Raw genomic sequence first — 12,989 nt, forward strand, 5'->3', positions numbered from 1 at the left:
GTTTTCCAGGTTTAATTACCCATCAAAAGCTCCTTCTGTTGTTGCATGTACTTTCTTTCTCTTTCTCTTTTATTGTATTTGACTTTTATCTCCCCTGCTGAGTTGCCAAAACCTAACCACACACCCCCACACACTGTCAGTAATGAGCGATTTGCCCGTCCACGGTTGTGTGTGTGGTGCAGATGTCTGCTTGCAAATCTCCTGTTTGCACCACCGCTGCTGCTGCTGCTGCTGCTGCCGCTGCCGCTGCTGCTGCACTCCCAGGAAGAAAATTCTGCAGGAGTAATGGGGACAGAAGCTGATTTCCTTTGGCAGCTTCTATACTGTGCGGTGTTTGCAATCGTAGCCACACACCGGTGCCAACTTGTGTCACCTGAACATATCACAGTTTAAAGTGATGTTTCACTCAGATTCTGTCTTTTGAGAATCAAACACTCGACTCGCGTTGACTCAGTCGATGGGTGTAAAACGATTCAGTGAAGGTCAGCAGTCACAATATATTCTCATAGTGACCAGCTACCTTGATGGAAAAGGATTTTTTTAAAAAAACCTCTGCGGTACAATAAATGTCTCAGATGCCCCTCACTATCCCAAACATTACATCCCCTCCCAAAAAACAAGACAAGATACCTAATAAACGTTGATCTTTTACTTCATGCTGACTGACATTAAGAGCCATAGGACCACTCTGTCCTTGCTCACTGATCGGCCAGCCTGATAAAAACACACTCCCGACTTTTCTTAATTGCCATTTACGGGACAGATTGGCTCCTGGGTACCTCACTAAAACAGTGACTTCCTCTATAAACAATTCAAGCTACTAACGAGTTTCAGAGGGCTTGTGGATAATGGCAGAAATTGTGCAATTACTGTCACCACATTTTGCCCCTCAGAACGCAGTGATGGAGTTTGTGTGGCTGTTTTGAAACGTTTTTTCATTTAGAAACTGTTTCACTTTTAAAGTTTTGGTCTTTGCATAAAACACTGGAAACGCTAGTAAAAAAAAGAAAACAGAGCATCTAACAAATAATCTCTCTCGTAGAGGAAAGTCCAAATTCTGTGTGGTTTAGTGTATTGATGGTAAACTTAAAAATCAGCAGACTTTTGGTGACTGTACTTCTCAAACATGGTGACCAACAAGTCCAGAAACTTTACTGCCTGCTGGGGAAATGTTAATGAGGCAAATCCTGAGACCTCAATATGTAAATAACTGAATTGTTTTATAGAGACTTTAAACACAACACAGTTAACCTAAAGAAAAACACAGAAGGAAGGAAAAAAACACAATGAAACACTTTTAAAAAATGGAAGAAATATAAGATGTAGAAGTACAACCTACATCTTTCAAGCCATAATGTGACAGTGATATTTTCCCTCGGGCTATTTTACTCCACTGCTGTGAATATGAGATGAGGAATGTGGGAGTTATGTGAAAAGTCACAGCACACACATGAGGATTTCTAGATGAACTTAAACACATATGATTTGTAGATGTGATTTAAGAGAAATTAAGTGCATAACTGTATTAAACCACAGCAAATGTGCAAAGGTATCAAAAGGTGTTTGTGTTAGTTGTGTCAGTAAAAAGGAAATGTCCGTTCCTTTTGTAACACACCGAAACTCTCCACTGTTTCGTAAAATAACACGATGATGCTTAACTGTGGGTGAAACTGTGACTATGTATGTGTGTTGCGGAGAGGTGGGGGTTTACACATGTATGGACATGTATGGATTTCCCTTTGCACATGAGAAGACCTTTATTTAACATAACCAGGAAGTCAGTCAGTGTTTACGGCGGTGGTTATCAAGAGTCCAGGCAAGGGTGAGGTGTTTTAATTTAGTATATTAGAGCACTAACACCAAATGTCATTACTTTTTTCCAACAGAATTTGAGAAAAAAAGTAAAACATTTAATAGATATTTCATATTTTTCAGTTTATCAGATAACACAGAAATTAAACCTGAATAAATCTTTCAATTCTCCTCCTGTATTAAAGTACTGTGTTGTGAACATTACTTTACCATGTAAGTGCACTGCAACTTGTTGGAAAAATGTTCATTATGGTTAAAATGTTCAAGTTAAGAAGTAAAAGAAAACTACAGAACAGAAGAAGTGATTTCACACAATAGAAATTGTGGACACATTTTTTTTTTTTTTGCTCAGAAACACCAACACAGTTTAAATTGAGTTGATGGCTTATTCCAAATAGCCTTATAGTGACATGAATGACATAAATTAAACTGCTGATTGCAGGTAATTTCCCATATTTCCATAGAAAATATACATATACACTCTAGGGCATCATGTGACTTTACTAAAGAGATTTAGCCTCAGAATATTCTCAAGGCAAGTCACTATTACACAGATAGTTATTGTGTTTGTATTTTTGGTCTTACATGTATACACACACACACACACACACACACACACACGTCTACATTTCACATGCGTTTCTGTGCACCTTTGGTCAGAATTGTTTGAACCAATCAGTGCAGTCCTGGTCTGTTTGATTGCATCATGATTAGTGGAGCACTCAGTGGGTCATCATGGCTGCAACAAAACAAAGCACGGCAGCCTGTACTTTTCCACTGGTTTTAACGAGCACACGGGGACCTCGCTCTGAAATGACAGCAGATTTCACTGCTTCCTGGCACAATGTTGCCTCTTTGGTGGTCAACAGGGTCTTTTTAGTTGAGCGACACTCTTCCTGTTTCACTTGTGTATAAACACCCACGGGTCTACACACACACACACACACACGCGCGCGCGCACACACACACACACACACTGGGAAAGAAAGCAAGAATGAGCCAAGCGCTGAGGTGATGCACTGAACTGAGGTAAACAGCCCCGCTTTCACTTCCTGTCTCTGTCTCACACACAGACACACACCTGTTCTGTAGCCTGAAAATAAGCAGCAATAACACCACGACTGTCGACATACAACAAACAATCTAGCAACCTGTTGGTCCCAAATGTTGTTCACAAACCGACCGTGGCTTTGGTTCTGAACAGAGTGCAGTGTAAAACAGTGTGAATAGTTTTGTAAAGGTGTAAAGGAGGCTTTTTGCCTTTATTAGACACCGTAGGAGACAGTAGAGAGCTGCTGAGATGAAGTGGGGGAAGGAGATGGGGGGGTGGGGGGGTGGCATGAAACAAAAGCCTGCAGCTGCTCGGCATGTTAAACTCCTAGGCCACCAGAACAACCTGTTGGAATGTTTTTCTGCGTGGAGCGGAGGAAGGCTACAGCAACCAAGAGACCCTTTTATATATGTATGGAAAAGAACAACAGCTTCGCCTAAAATTTACAAAAAGTGAGGAATTACATCTTTAAAACAAAGAAATAAATCTTAGATGCATAAAGAATAAAGTGCAAGTGAATAATGATGGTTTCTGGTTCAGTTCGAAGCAGTGGAGAAGATTATTGAAATGTAATTTGGATTTAAAGGACCATTTTGCCGATTTTCAACCTCATGTTCATGTCAGTGTGTGAGCTACAGGGTATTTCAGCTCATTAACAAAATGTCTTTGTTCTCTTTGTAAAAATTTCTCTGTCAGAAAAGTATTTTCTGAGAGTTTATTCCCGCTCTGAGGTTCATAGTAAATAGTTAGCAGCAGTTTAGTTTGCACTCTGGACACAGTCAGCAGACCACTACCACAGCAAGGAGTCCACCAAAGCTGTTCTGTTGTATGTAAGAGAGACATTTATGTTCTTATACAGCAAACTAAAGCACCCTACATTTTCTGAAGGATATTAAGAGGAAACAATAGACCGGAGCAGCATAGTTTGAGTGTAGCAAGTTACTAGTTGGTGTTGCAGATCACAACTTCTCAAACCGCGATCATGTGAGTTTTTCTTTGTTGTCGCTCGCTTTTGTTTCCTCTTCTTTCTTATTTTGTCTGCTGGCAGTATTTCCGACTGGCCATGAAGGCAGCGCGGCTTCACGCTGTGCGCCTCTGTTTATTTTCAGAGCGGTGACGTGAACGCTGCACTCCTCCTATATGAGGCTCGTCAGACGGAGGCCGGGCTCTGATTGGCCAGCTGTTGTTGCTGTAGCAGCCCGTGTCGGAGCCGCGGGGAGGGAGGGGGCGAGATAAAAACCCGCTCCCCCGCTCCGAGAGCTTCACTCTGGAGGAGGAGAGCGCGCAGGGAGGGTCGGTCAACGTGGCACCAAGGGATCCCCCCACCCCCTCAACCCCCTGTATTTACCAATAACAGGCGTCTGTTTCCCAGCACTGTACCGTCCTAGCACACGGACTCCCTGAGATAAGAAAAAAGCCTCCTCTACCTCGACAAATAAATGCCAAGAGACACAACACAAGCGCCACCAGAAAAGGATCGCCGCACAGAAGTGGAGAGAAAGACGAGCAGTCGGAGAAACACGTAGAGAAAAAGAGAAAAAAAAATCCAACAAAACGCGCACGGATCGTCGCCGTTGCCTTTCTCAATGCATACCCTTTGTGCCCGGGGAACGATGAAACCAGAGATCAACGCCGCCGTCGGATTTCTGTCGAGATTTCTGAGGGTAAAAGGACACGTAAACGATCGACAGGTCCAAACATTCAACCAAAGCTTACAGGACATCTTGGCAGGTAAGGAAACCAGAAAATGGTCTTATTACGCGCACAAAACCACGCGTTAAATCAACACACACGCTGATCCACGATGTCACGCGTTAAGTTCAGGTCGTGTTGGGACGATGAGTGTTCAAATAAGATGTTTTATTGGTTTTGGAATGATTCAGAAGAAGCCTTTCTTTGTTCTCCCCAAGTATCACTATCAGCGCCGCTGACGCGCATCACCGTTTGCGCACACAGAGAGAGGGAGAGAGAGAGAAGGGAGGAGGGGGTGAGGCGAAGTATAAACACAGCGAGCCATCTAAGGCGATTTGTCCACATTTTTATTGATACAATTTAAGGATTTTGTTTTTCAGCAAAGGAGCCAAACAGGCGGTGAGATGAGTTACTTTTGTTTGGGAGAGGAAGAGAGAGAGAGAGGAGGGGGGGAGGGGGTGGAAAGAGACGCTTGGCTCAAACAAGGAAGTGCGCCTCTGTCGATGAAGCTCTCAGAGAACAGAGCAAAACAGCCCCCAGTGAGCTGGAAGAGGCTGCTCAATTACGTAATGCATGATATGAAATAGGTTAATAATGAAAACTCCCCCAGTGTCAGACCAAACGCGGTACTGGTGCCGTAAATGTAACATTTATTTTTTAATTTTTGTACAATATCGCTCATTGAAAACACATTTTTTGCGTGTTTTTCCTGGTCATTCTTTCATCTTGTTGCGCACAGTTGAATATAATGTTCAATGTAATGGTTATCGTCTCGGACTCTCCACATTTCCCGTTCACGCCTCTAAACACAACACGCTCGCTGTTTAATGAGCAGAAATCGAGGCCTCTTTGTCTCAAAAATGGTATTTTCCAGGAAGTTGATCCCACGCGGTTTAACCGACAGGCTTACCGTGAGTGCCCGAGCATTATGAGCGGTAATAGAGAACAGTGCTGCTCAGGGATTGTGTCTCATTTCCTGCTGTAAACACATTCCAGTCTCAGGGCTCTAAAGCTGCCGTGCATCTGCCCCGCTCCGTCCGCTGAGCAGCGCAGCAGCAGATGACCTACATTTCCCACATAAGGAGCTCACTTGTGCAGAAACACGTCATACTTGCAGATGGTGTTTTTTTTATTGTATAGAAAATGTAGATCTGTAAAGAAAAGAACTAACTAGCAGTCTATTTTTTTTAAATTGACCCCGTGTGGTTTATTCTAAAGAATATTTCACTGAAAATGTCTGAGGGCTCAATCCCATGACGGTGTTTATAAACAGACAAAAGTTGGGCTGAGTGGAGTCGGCAGTGAGGCCTGTGTGTGGGGGAGGGGATGTTTTGGTGTGCGCCTATAGGAGGACATTAAAGATTGGGGAGGGGGGGGCAGCGCAGCACAATCAAGGAGGAAATGGAGGGGAAACCCACCCTGCCTTTCTCACTGATTACACCACAGTACAAGGTTTTTAAGACTGACTTAAAAAACTGATTATGGTCCAACCAAAAATTTGTATTTTACACCAGTGTGAGGAAACAGAAGTGAGTGTGCAGTACTACCCTGTGGCTCTCGCTGCTACCAAACTAGGCCGACCAGAGCTCTTTTGTGCCTGGAAACATCACAATCACTCACTATTGTGTCTGCGTGCTGAAAAGCTGAGTGCCTCGCTTGTCCTGTTTGTGCTGAGCAAAGGGAAGTGTGTAAATTAGTCCAGATGACCAGATTGAAACTGTGTTAGTTGTGTAATTTGTGTTTAGCAAGGTTTTGATTCTTCTTGTCTTATCAGCAGCAGCATGAATTTGTTTAATGGCTTCAAATGGAAAAATACCCAACGGCCGGGCAGACGGGGCAAAGCAGAACTAGTTTTAGACTGTTTGAGGTCAGCTGCAACGAATAAACAACCCAGTTTCGTTAAACTCTTTAAGTTAAGCGCACACTCGTCTGCTTACTTTTCCGTTTCCCGTTCCATCCACCCCCTCCTCTTCCTCCCGTGCGCCCTCAATTTTAAGAATAGGCCCTGCTGAGCTGATCCTTTCCCAGCTGCTCCAGGGTTTGTAGATGGCTGCCTTTTGTGGCTCAGTCCCAGGCTGAAAGATCATCCAGCCCCTTGTGCTCTTTCTGGAGCGCAGCCCCCTCTGTTAGCTCAGCAGTATACAGCCCTCTGTGGTAAGACATTGGGGAGGAGGAGGGGTGTTATTATCCTGTGGATGCATACAGGTGGCCTCCGGGCCCCGTCCTGAATGCTGGCCTAGTTCACTAACCCTGTTTTTCATTGACCACAATGAAGTTGGTGTCAATGGGAATTCAATATGGATGAGCCTTGTCTTGGTTAAAAGGTGGGGGTGGGGGTTGGGGGGTGTTCCGTAAAGCAGGGAGGCCGGTAAATGGAGAAAATCAGAACACAAGATTTAAAACTGTCCAGCTATCCTAAAACCAAGCCATTTTGCACTTCCTCATACACCCAAAATCACTCTGCAGTCTGTTTTTCTTCGTCATCTTAACCACGAAAGTTGCCTTAAGCGTCCTGCGAGTGGCGTCACTCTGAATCACTAGTTTCACTGCACTCTGAAAAACTTCCACACAGAAAAGTGGAAAACCCCCCCAGAAAAATAGGATCCTGCCCCTTTAAGAGGCGGAGCCTGCTGTCCCAGATGGCTGGCTGGGACTTCGACACTTTTGGTGTTTTTGTTCAGCCAGTCATGGGAGACTTTGTGACACTGATGACAGCCAGGGGAGGGATTGTGCAATTCAATGGTCCTCTTTTTGTCACGTAGGCCCAGGGTGCCGCTGGCCGCCTGTTTATGGCTGCTTATCAGGCCTGTAACAGGTGCTCATGTTTTTCTTGCCTCCTTTTTTTTTTTTCCTACTGCAGCTACTCCCTCCCTGTGTTTTAGTGTGACTACATTTTATTCGTTTTGTGAATTTGTTGATTGGAAATTGGCCAAAGGGACAATCTGTTATTGTAAAAGTAGCACAAAGATGTCGGGTCCCATCATGTTTTATAACCGCTTAAGTGCCTCCTGGCAAGACGAGCATTACATGAGATTAAGATCCACTGCTCTTAATCATTAAACCATATTCTTGTTTAACATTTGGATGCAGCCCATGTAGACACAGTCAAACACATTGTAATGTTCAGTTTGAGGCTGAATTTATCCAAACCTTTAGACAGATTTATAGTTGGGGGGGGGGATCATAAGAATTTAATTAATAAGGATCTATCATTCATTTCTCAGACCTTTCAAATGAACCATGGGTTTTAATATTTTTATTATATTCCCATCTTGACAATCAGATTTTACAGCCTAATATACTTATGAAAGCACGTGGACTTGCCTCACTCAAAGTACAGTCTGTCTGCTCTGTTTCAACCTTTGTTCAGCCTCAGTTGACTGCACATCTCACCTACACGGCCATGACTGCCGCTCGTTGTCCCTGGTGTTTCTGTGTAGAACAGCTCAGCTCCTCAGACCTCCCGTAATTCTTCTGTATTTGACAATGCCTGCTCCCTCTCATCTGTGCACACGATGGGATTTTCACCACATTGTGTTATTATAAGCAGCCAGATGGTAATCACTCCTAAGCTAAACTTTCTCTCCTTCCGCTTTCTCTTTTTGTCTCTCTCTCTCTGTAGAGCAATACAAGCACCACTGGTTCCCAGACAGGCCATGCAAGGGTTCGGGTTACCGTTGCATCCGTATCAACCACAAGATGGACCCACTGGTGTGGCAGGCAGGCCAGCGCATTGGCCTGACCATCCAGCAACTCTACCTGCTGCTGCCCAGTGAGCTCACGCTGTGGGTGGACCCCTTCGAGGTGTCCTACCGCATCGGCGAGGATGGCTCCATCTGCGTCCTGTACGAGTCACAGCCCTGCCCCCCAGGAATGCCGGCAACAGCCACCGCCAGCTCCCCCTCAGGAAACAGCGGGTCGATGAGCCCCATGGTGGACAGTCACATCAGCTGCAAGGAGGAACTGATGGTGCTGGGCAGAACCAGTCCCTCCAAAGCCTACAATATGATGACTGTGTCCAGTTAAAGAGGCACACCGTCACCCCGGCCTACTTTTGTTCAGGGTAACGCCATGGCTGGTCAGATCACGTGACCACGTCAGGGTGAGCCTTTTTAAAGCTAAGAATATGAAATGAGAAATAGTGAAAGAAGAAAAAAGAAAAAGAAAAAAAAAACAGAGGATGTGGCCTATCGTCCAGGTGATGGAAACCTTGTAGGTTTGATATTTTTTACCCTTTCTCCCCGTTATCATCTGTTCTGTTGTGTCATTGGATCAGCTGGGCACTCCGTTTTTTTAGGAGAGGCTTTGTGGAAATGGAACTGTTGGGGCAGCTAAACCAACCAACCAACCAGGAACCCCCATGGAGACTGGCTCCGCCTACCCCCTCCAACTGTAAACAACATGGTGATCAGCTCCATCTCTGAGGGGGCTGTCATTGACTTTGCACTTTTCTTACTTGTGGTTACTATGGGTACATGTTCACCACACCACCGCAAAACCTAAATTGTAAGGAATTTTTACCAGGAATCACCCCCTGAATTTCTAAATCCAGAGGTTAATCAATTTGCCGTTTTTCATTTGTTCCGTGGGTGGGGAGGAAGTTGAGGTTTAGACTGAGCCTTTAGCCATCTAAGCTCAAGGTAAAGAAACGCCCAATGAGAGCATCTCTATTTTCTATAAAAACCTTTTTGGACCACAGGGAATTAGTTATCTTTATCTTGTAGCTGGAAAAAGGCTTTCGGTCTGAACTTCTCCCCCTCCCCCTTCTACCATCAGCATTGAACTCCAGAAAACCCTCATCTCAACCGTCTCTCGGCCTGTATGTAAGTGCAAGTGGAATGTGTTGCGACACCTGTTACCTATGGATACCAGTGTGTCCTGTTGCACTGTCACCCTCCCATCACCCATGTATGTGTAGCTTTCCGGGGGAGGGCAGGGGATCCGTCTCCTCCCCCCTCCTCCCAGTTAATGAATGTTGTTGAAATTCACAATCAAGTTCCTGTGTTGTTAAGTTTTGCCCCCTTTTCCCTCCACCACTTTGTCATCTCCTGCATCACCAAAATTCAAAGTGTAGCAAAGGGGGGGCCTATTTTACCCAAATTTTGATCATGTGGCCCTGTTAGAATTGACATTGAATGCACTTTGACGTTAGATTGTGTGGGATGTGTACTTCTTAGAGAAAATCGCCTGCATTCCATCCATTCGAATGTCATCTTTTCACACCGTTTTTATTGCCCTCCTCATTTTTAGCCATTTGTTCATACTGTAGCTCCCACGTTGGGATAGACTGATGTCTATTGAATCGGGAGTGTGCAACTCTGGATTTCAAAACCTTTTTTTTTTTACACTGTATTTGTGAACATTTCAGAGCTGTTGATTTTAGGTGGAGAATATTTTTGGTGGTATGTTAGAAACATTCTGTCATCCGTTCATATGGCACTGTTCGCTCTGGCAGGATGCAGAGCTAAGCTATTTCCCCCCAGACACACACAGATGGTGGTTTGTGTTGCGGATAGAAAAGTTAGTCTGAAAGGTCTGGACTAAGTGATGACTGTGTGAGACTTTGGCCAAAGGGAGGTCTGGAGCACTGACTGTTCAGATATTAACTTTAACTTGACTTTAAAAACAACACCAGGCCTTGTCAGCCTTCTGTTTTCATTTACATTAGCTATTTCCAAGGTCTTGTAAAAGGGAGAGACTTATCCTTATGTGTGCATTGGAGGTGCATTGCCTTACGGAGACCTCATTGTCATGATTTATGAGCCATTCGTGATTTTAAATATCAGGCTTATGTGAGCCAGCCTGGTCCGACGTGCTGCCTGGACCCTCACTGGAGGTGTCCTCTTTCCAGCGTGGCAGCTTCAAACCCCCCTCCCCCTCCTCACCCCTCCCGGTGTGGGGGTTAGAGTGCCTCAAGTGCCACATATCACCCTTCAGCTCAGACCTCCTGTACAGCCAAAAGCAAGCCAGCATGCTGCTAGCTCACCCCCTGTGGATGCAGGTAGACTTAATGTGACACATATCATCATCCATCACTGTGGGGAGCTGGGTAAGGACGGCGGGGACGGGGAGCTGGTGTGAGAGAGGAGGGGGCCAGGGCCGGACTCTTTTGTCCAGGGCAGCTAAAATCCCTCCAGCCCCTCCTCTGGACTTATTCAACATCCCCCACCCTGACCAGAAGCCCTCGACCCTCCCTCAGCAGTGATGGATTAAAAAAAAAAAAAAAAAACCAGCACACGCGCTTGGCGTGCTCATGCTGCACTAGGGGGGCTAGTGAGAGATGAGGAAACATGGATCAAAGATGAAGAATTGAGGGTACTAGGCCATTGTTTTCTGTTTTCATCTCACTGGATTGCGCTGCACTTGATTACTGAGTTTGACAAGCGACTTTGTTTACATGCATGTGAAAGGATGTGATGGCTGTCTGACGTACCCCCACTTCACTCCTGGTTCTGGGGCTGAGTGGTCAACGGCAAGCTGGGACAGATGCTCGGACGGCTTCTGGCGTCGCTCGGCCCTCAGCCGCTGGCCAAATCTGTCACGGCAGGCTGGTTCACCGCTCATCACCAGACCTATGGGTGCTTAAGCTCCCCTAAGCCTGAGAGGATCATGGGTAATAGAGCTATAGCCTTTGACGCACTGCAACCCCCCCCTAACCCTCCTCCCCTGCTCTCTGCTGATACTCCCTTCAGCAATCTGTGAAAAGCAGTGATTCCATGTTGGCCAGATGGAGAGGAGCTCACTGGGATGGGAGCCCGGAGCTTTGGTTTCCATGGTGGACACCAGTTTTTAAAACCACGCTGCTCCTTAATAGCAATTTTTTTAATGTCACGTGACAAGATGTTATGAGATTGGTCTATATTTCGGACACGAGATAATCGTCTCGTATCACTTTTATCTCGATGTATGTTATGGTCACACTGGTAGATTTTCTCATCTTTCCACACTGCCATCCCCATTTTCTCCTCTTCATCCGCTTTTTAAGAGGATTTTTAGCCTGGTGATAGAACCCACTTTTAACAGACCTTGTTTTTAGAGCTACAAATATGTAAAAGATTAAATCCAAATCCCCTGCGACACCTTCTCAACTGTACTACCACCACCCGAAATGGTTTAAGTCCTCAGTAATATTGATGAATTAAATGGCATCCATTCAGCTTGTGCGCACATAGGTTACAGAATTGTCGTGAGAGTGCTTCGAGTAGTCAGAGGTAAAATAGCACATAAAATGCACTAAATATGTCAAGTTGAAGTTGTGTGACATTTTTTTGAGACATGAGGAGTCTCTCCTGGAATGTATTGCCAAACTCAGGCCTCAGACATTCAATAAATACCCTTGTGGAAAAGTTGTGCATGTTAAGACATGAAACGGGAAGGGAACAGCAGTTTTGTTGTTGTTGTTGTCGTCAAAATAGTCATTGATTAGTTGAATTATTGCCACTTTCACATTTGAGGTGTTTTACATATTGTAGAATGTATTGTAACTGTACAACAAATGGTAGAGTACATAACATTACACATGGGAAGTGCCAATAATTGCTATCCTAAGGTGTTTTTAGATGTATTCCTTTTTGTATTTCATCTTTTAACATGGATAACGCTTTTCGTAAGTGAAGCCATTTGTGATGGGAGTGTTGGCAAGGACCAAAGTTGTTTTGGTAAAAAATATTAGTTTCCATGATCTGTAAGTGTAGACGTATCCTTTGTTTTCTTTTTTTTTTTCTTTTTTTCCAATTTTTTTTCCTTTTTTTTCCTATTTACCTACAAAACCAGAAAATAGACAAAAAAATCTGAGCTTACCCAAGAAGAAAAGCTGTCTATCTTGTGATCTCATGTCAGTACATCTTTATCGTGTTCAGTTTCTTTTCCTTGGGTATGTTGTGATGAACTGCTGTAAATTTGTACAGTTCATGTAAATTGATTGTGCGGAAGTTGTACAGATTTCTATATTTTGGAAGAAAAGTTTTTTTTTTTCTCTGTAATAAAAGATTTCCTATCTTGGCATCATATCCCCTGTGAGCTGTGTCATTATTTACTCAATAAATTATGACTTAATAATTCTAAATCAAAGGCAAGCACTAATGATTAAACTCAGTGGTAGAGGCTTTTACTTTGCATGGGGGAGGATCTAAGAACATATTGTGTACATTCAAAGCTACACAAACCTAAACACTGATGTTGTGGCCCCACTAGGGCCCGGATCGGAATTTGACCTCCCAGTTTTTACGGACTGAGTGGGCCATCTGCTAAAAGGACTGGAGTGGAGATCAAGTCAGCAATTCTCCTGCCTCAAAAAACATTTGTCCCTCTCTTGGTACAGTACTTTATTTCTAAGGAGATTTTAGGTCACGCATTCTATAAGTACATTATCCTGCTGCACAGGGACACTGGCTCTGTTGCAAAATGTGAGATAAAGGAAAGGTGCTCAGATAGC

The 12,989-nt window shown here is 44.3% G+C and overlaps 1 protein-coding gene across 1 annotated transcript; it reads left to right on the top strand.

The window, feature by feature from the left end:
* The first annotated feature begins 4,142 nt into the window (after positions 1–4,142).
* Positions 4,143–12,564, top strand: btg1 (B-cell translocation gene 1, anti-proliferative). The gene is made up of 2 exons (XM_070853486.1): positions 4,143–4,594; positions 8,178–12,564. Exons 1-2 carry the CDS (start codon positions 4,450–4,452, stop codon positions 8,579–8,581), a joined length of 549 nt encoding a protein of 182 aa, XP_070709587.1. The 5' UTR covers positions 4,143–4,449; the 3' UTR covers positions 8,582–12,564.
* Positions 12,565–12,989: the final 425 nt, after the last annotated feature.

The sequence above is a fragment of the Pempheris klunzingeri genome, chromosome 22, assembly GCF_042242105.1.
Source record: "Pempheris klunzingeri isolate RE-2024b chromosome 22, fPemKlu1.hap1, whole genome shotgun sequence".
NCBI lineage: Eukaryota > Metazoa > Chordata > Actinopteri > Acropomatiformes > Pempheridae > Pempheris > Pempheris klunzingeri.

Bases quoted from the DNA above. Each gene is read 5' to 3' on its own strand.
- btg1 (XM_070853486.1), top strand. From the start codon at position 4,450: ATGCATACCCTTTGTGCCCGGGGAACGATGAAACCAGAGATCAACGCC. The intron at 4,595-8,177 runs GTAAGGAAACCA...CTCTCTCTGTAG, and splicing joins CTTACAGGACATCTTGGCAG to AGCAATACAAGCACCACTGG.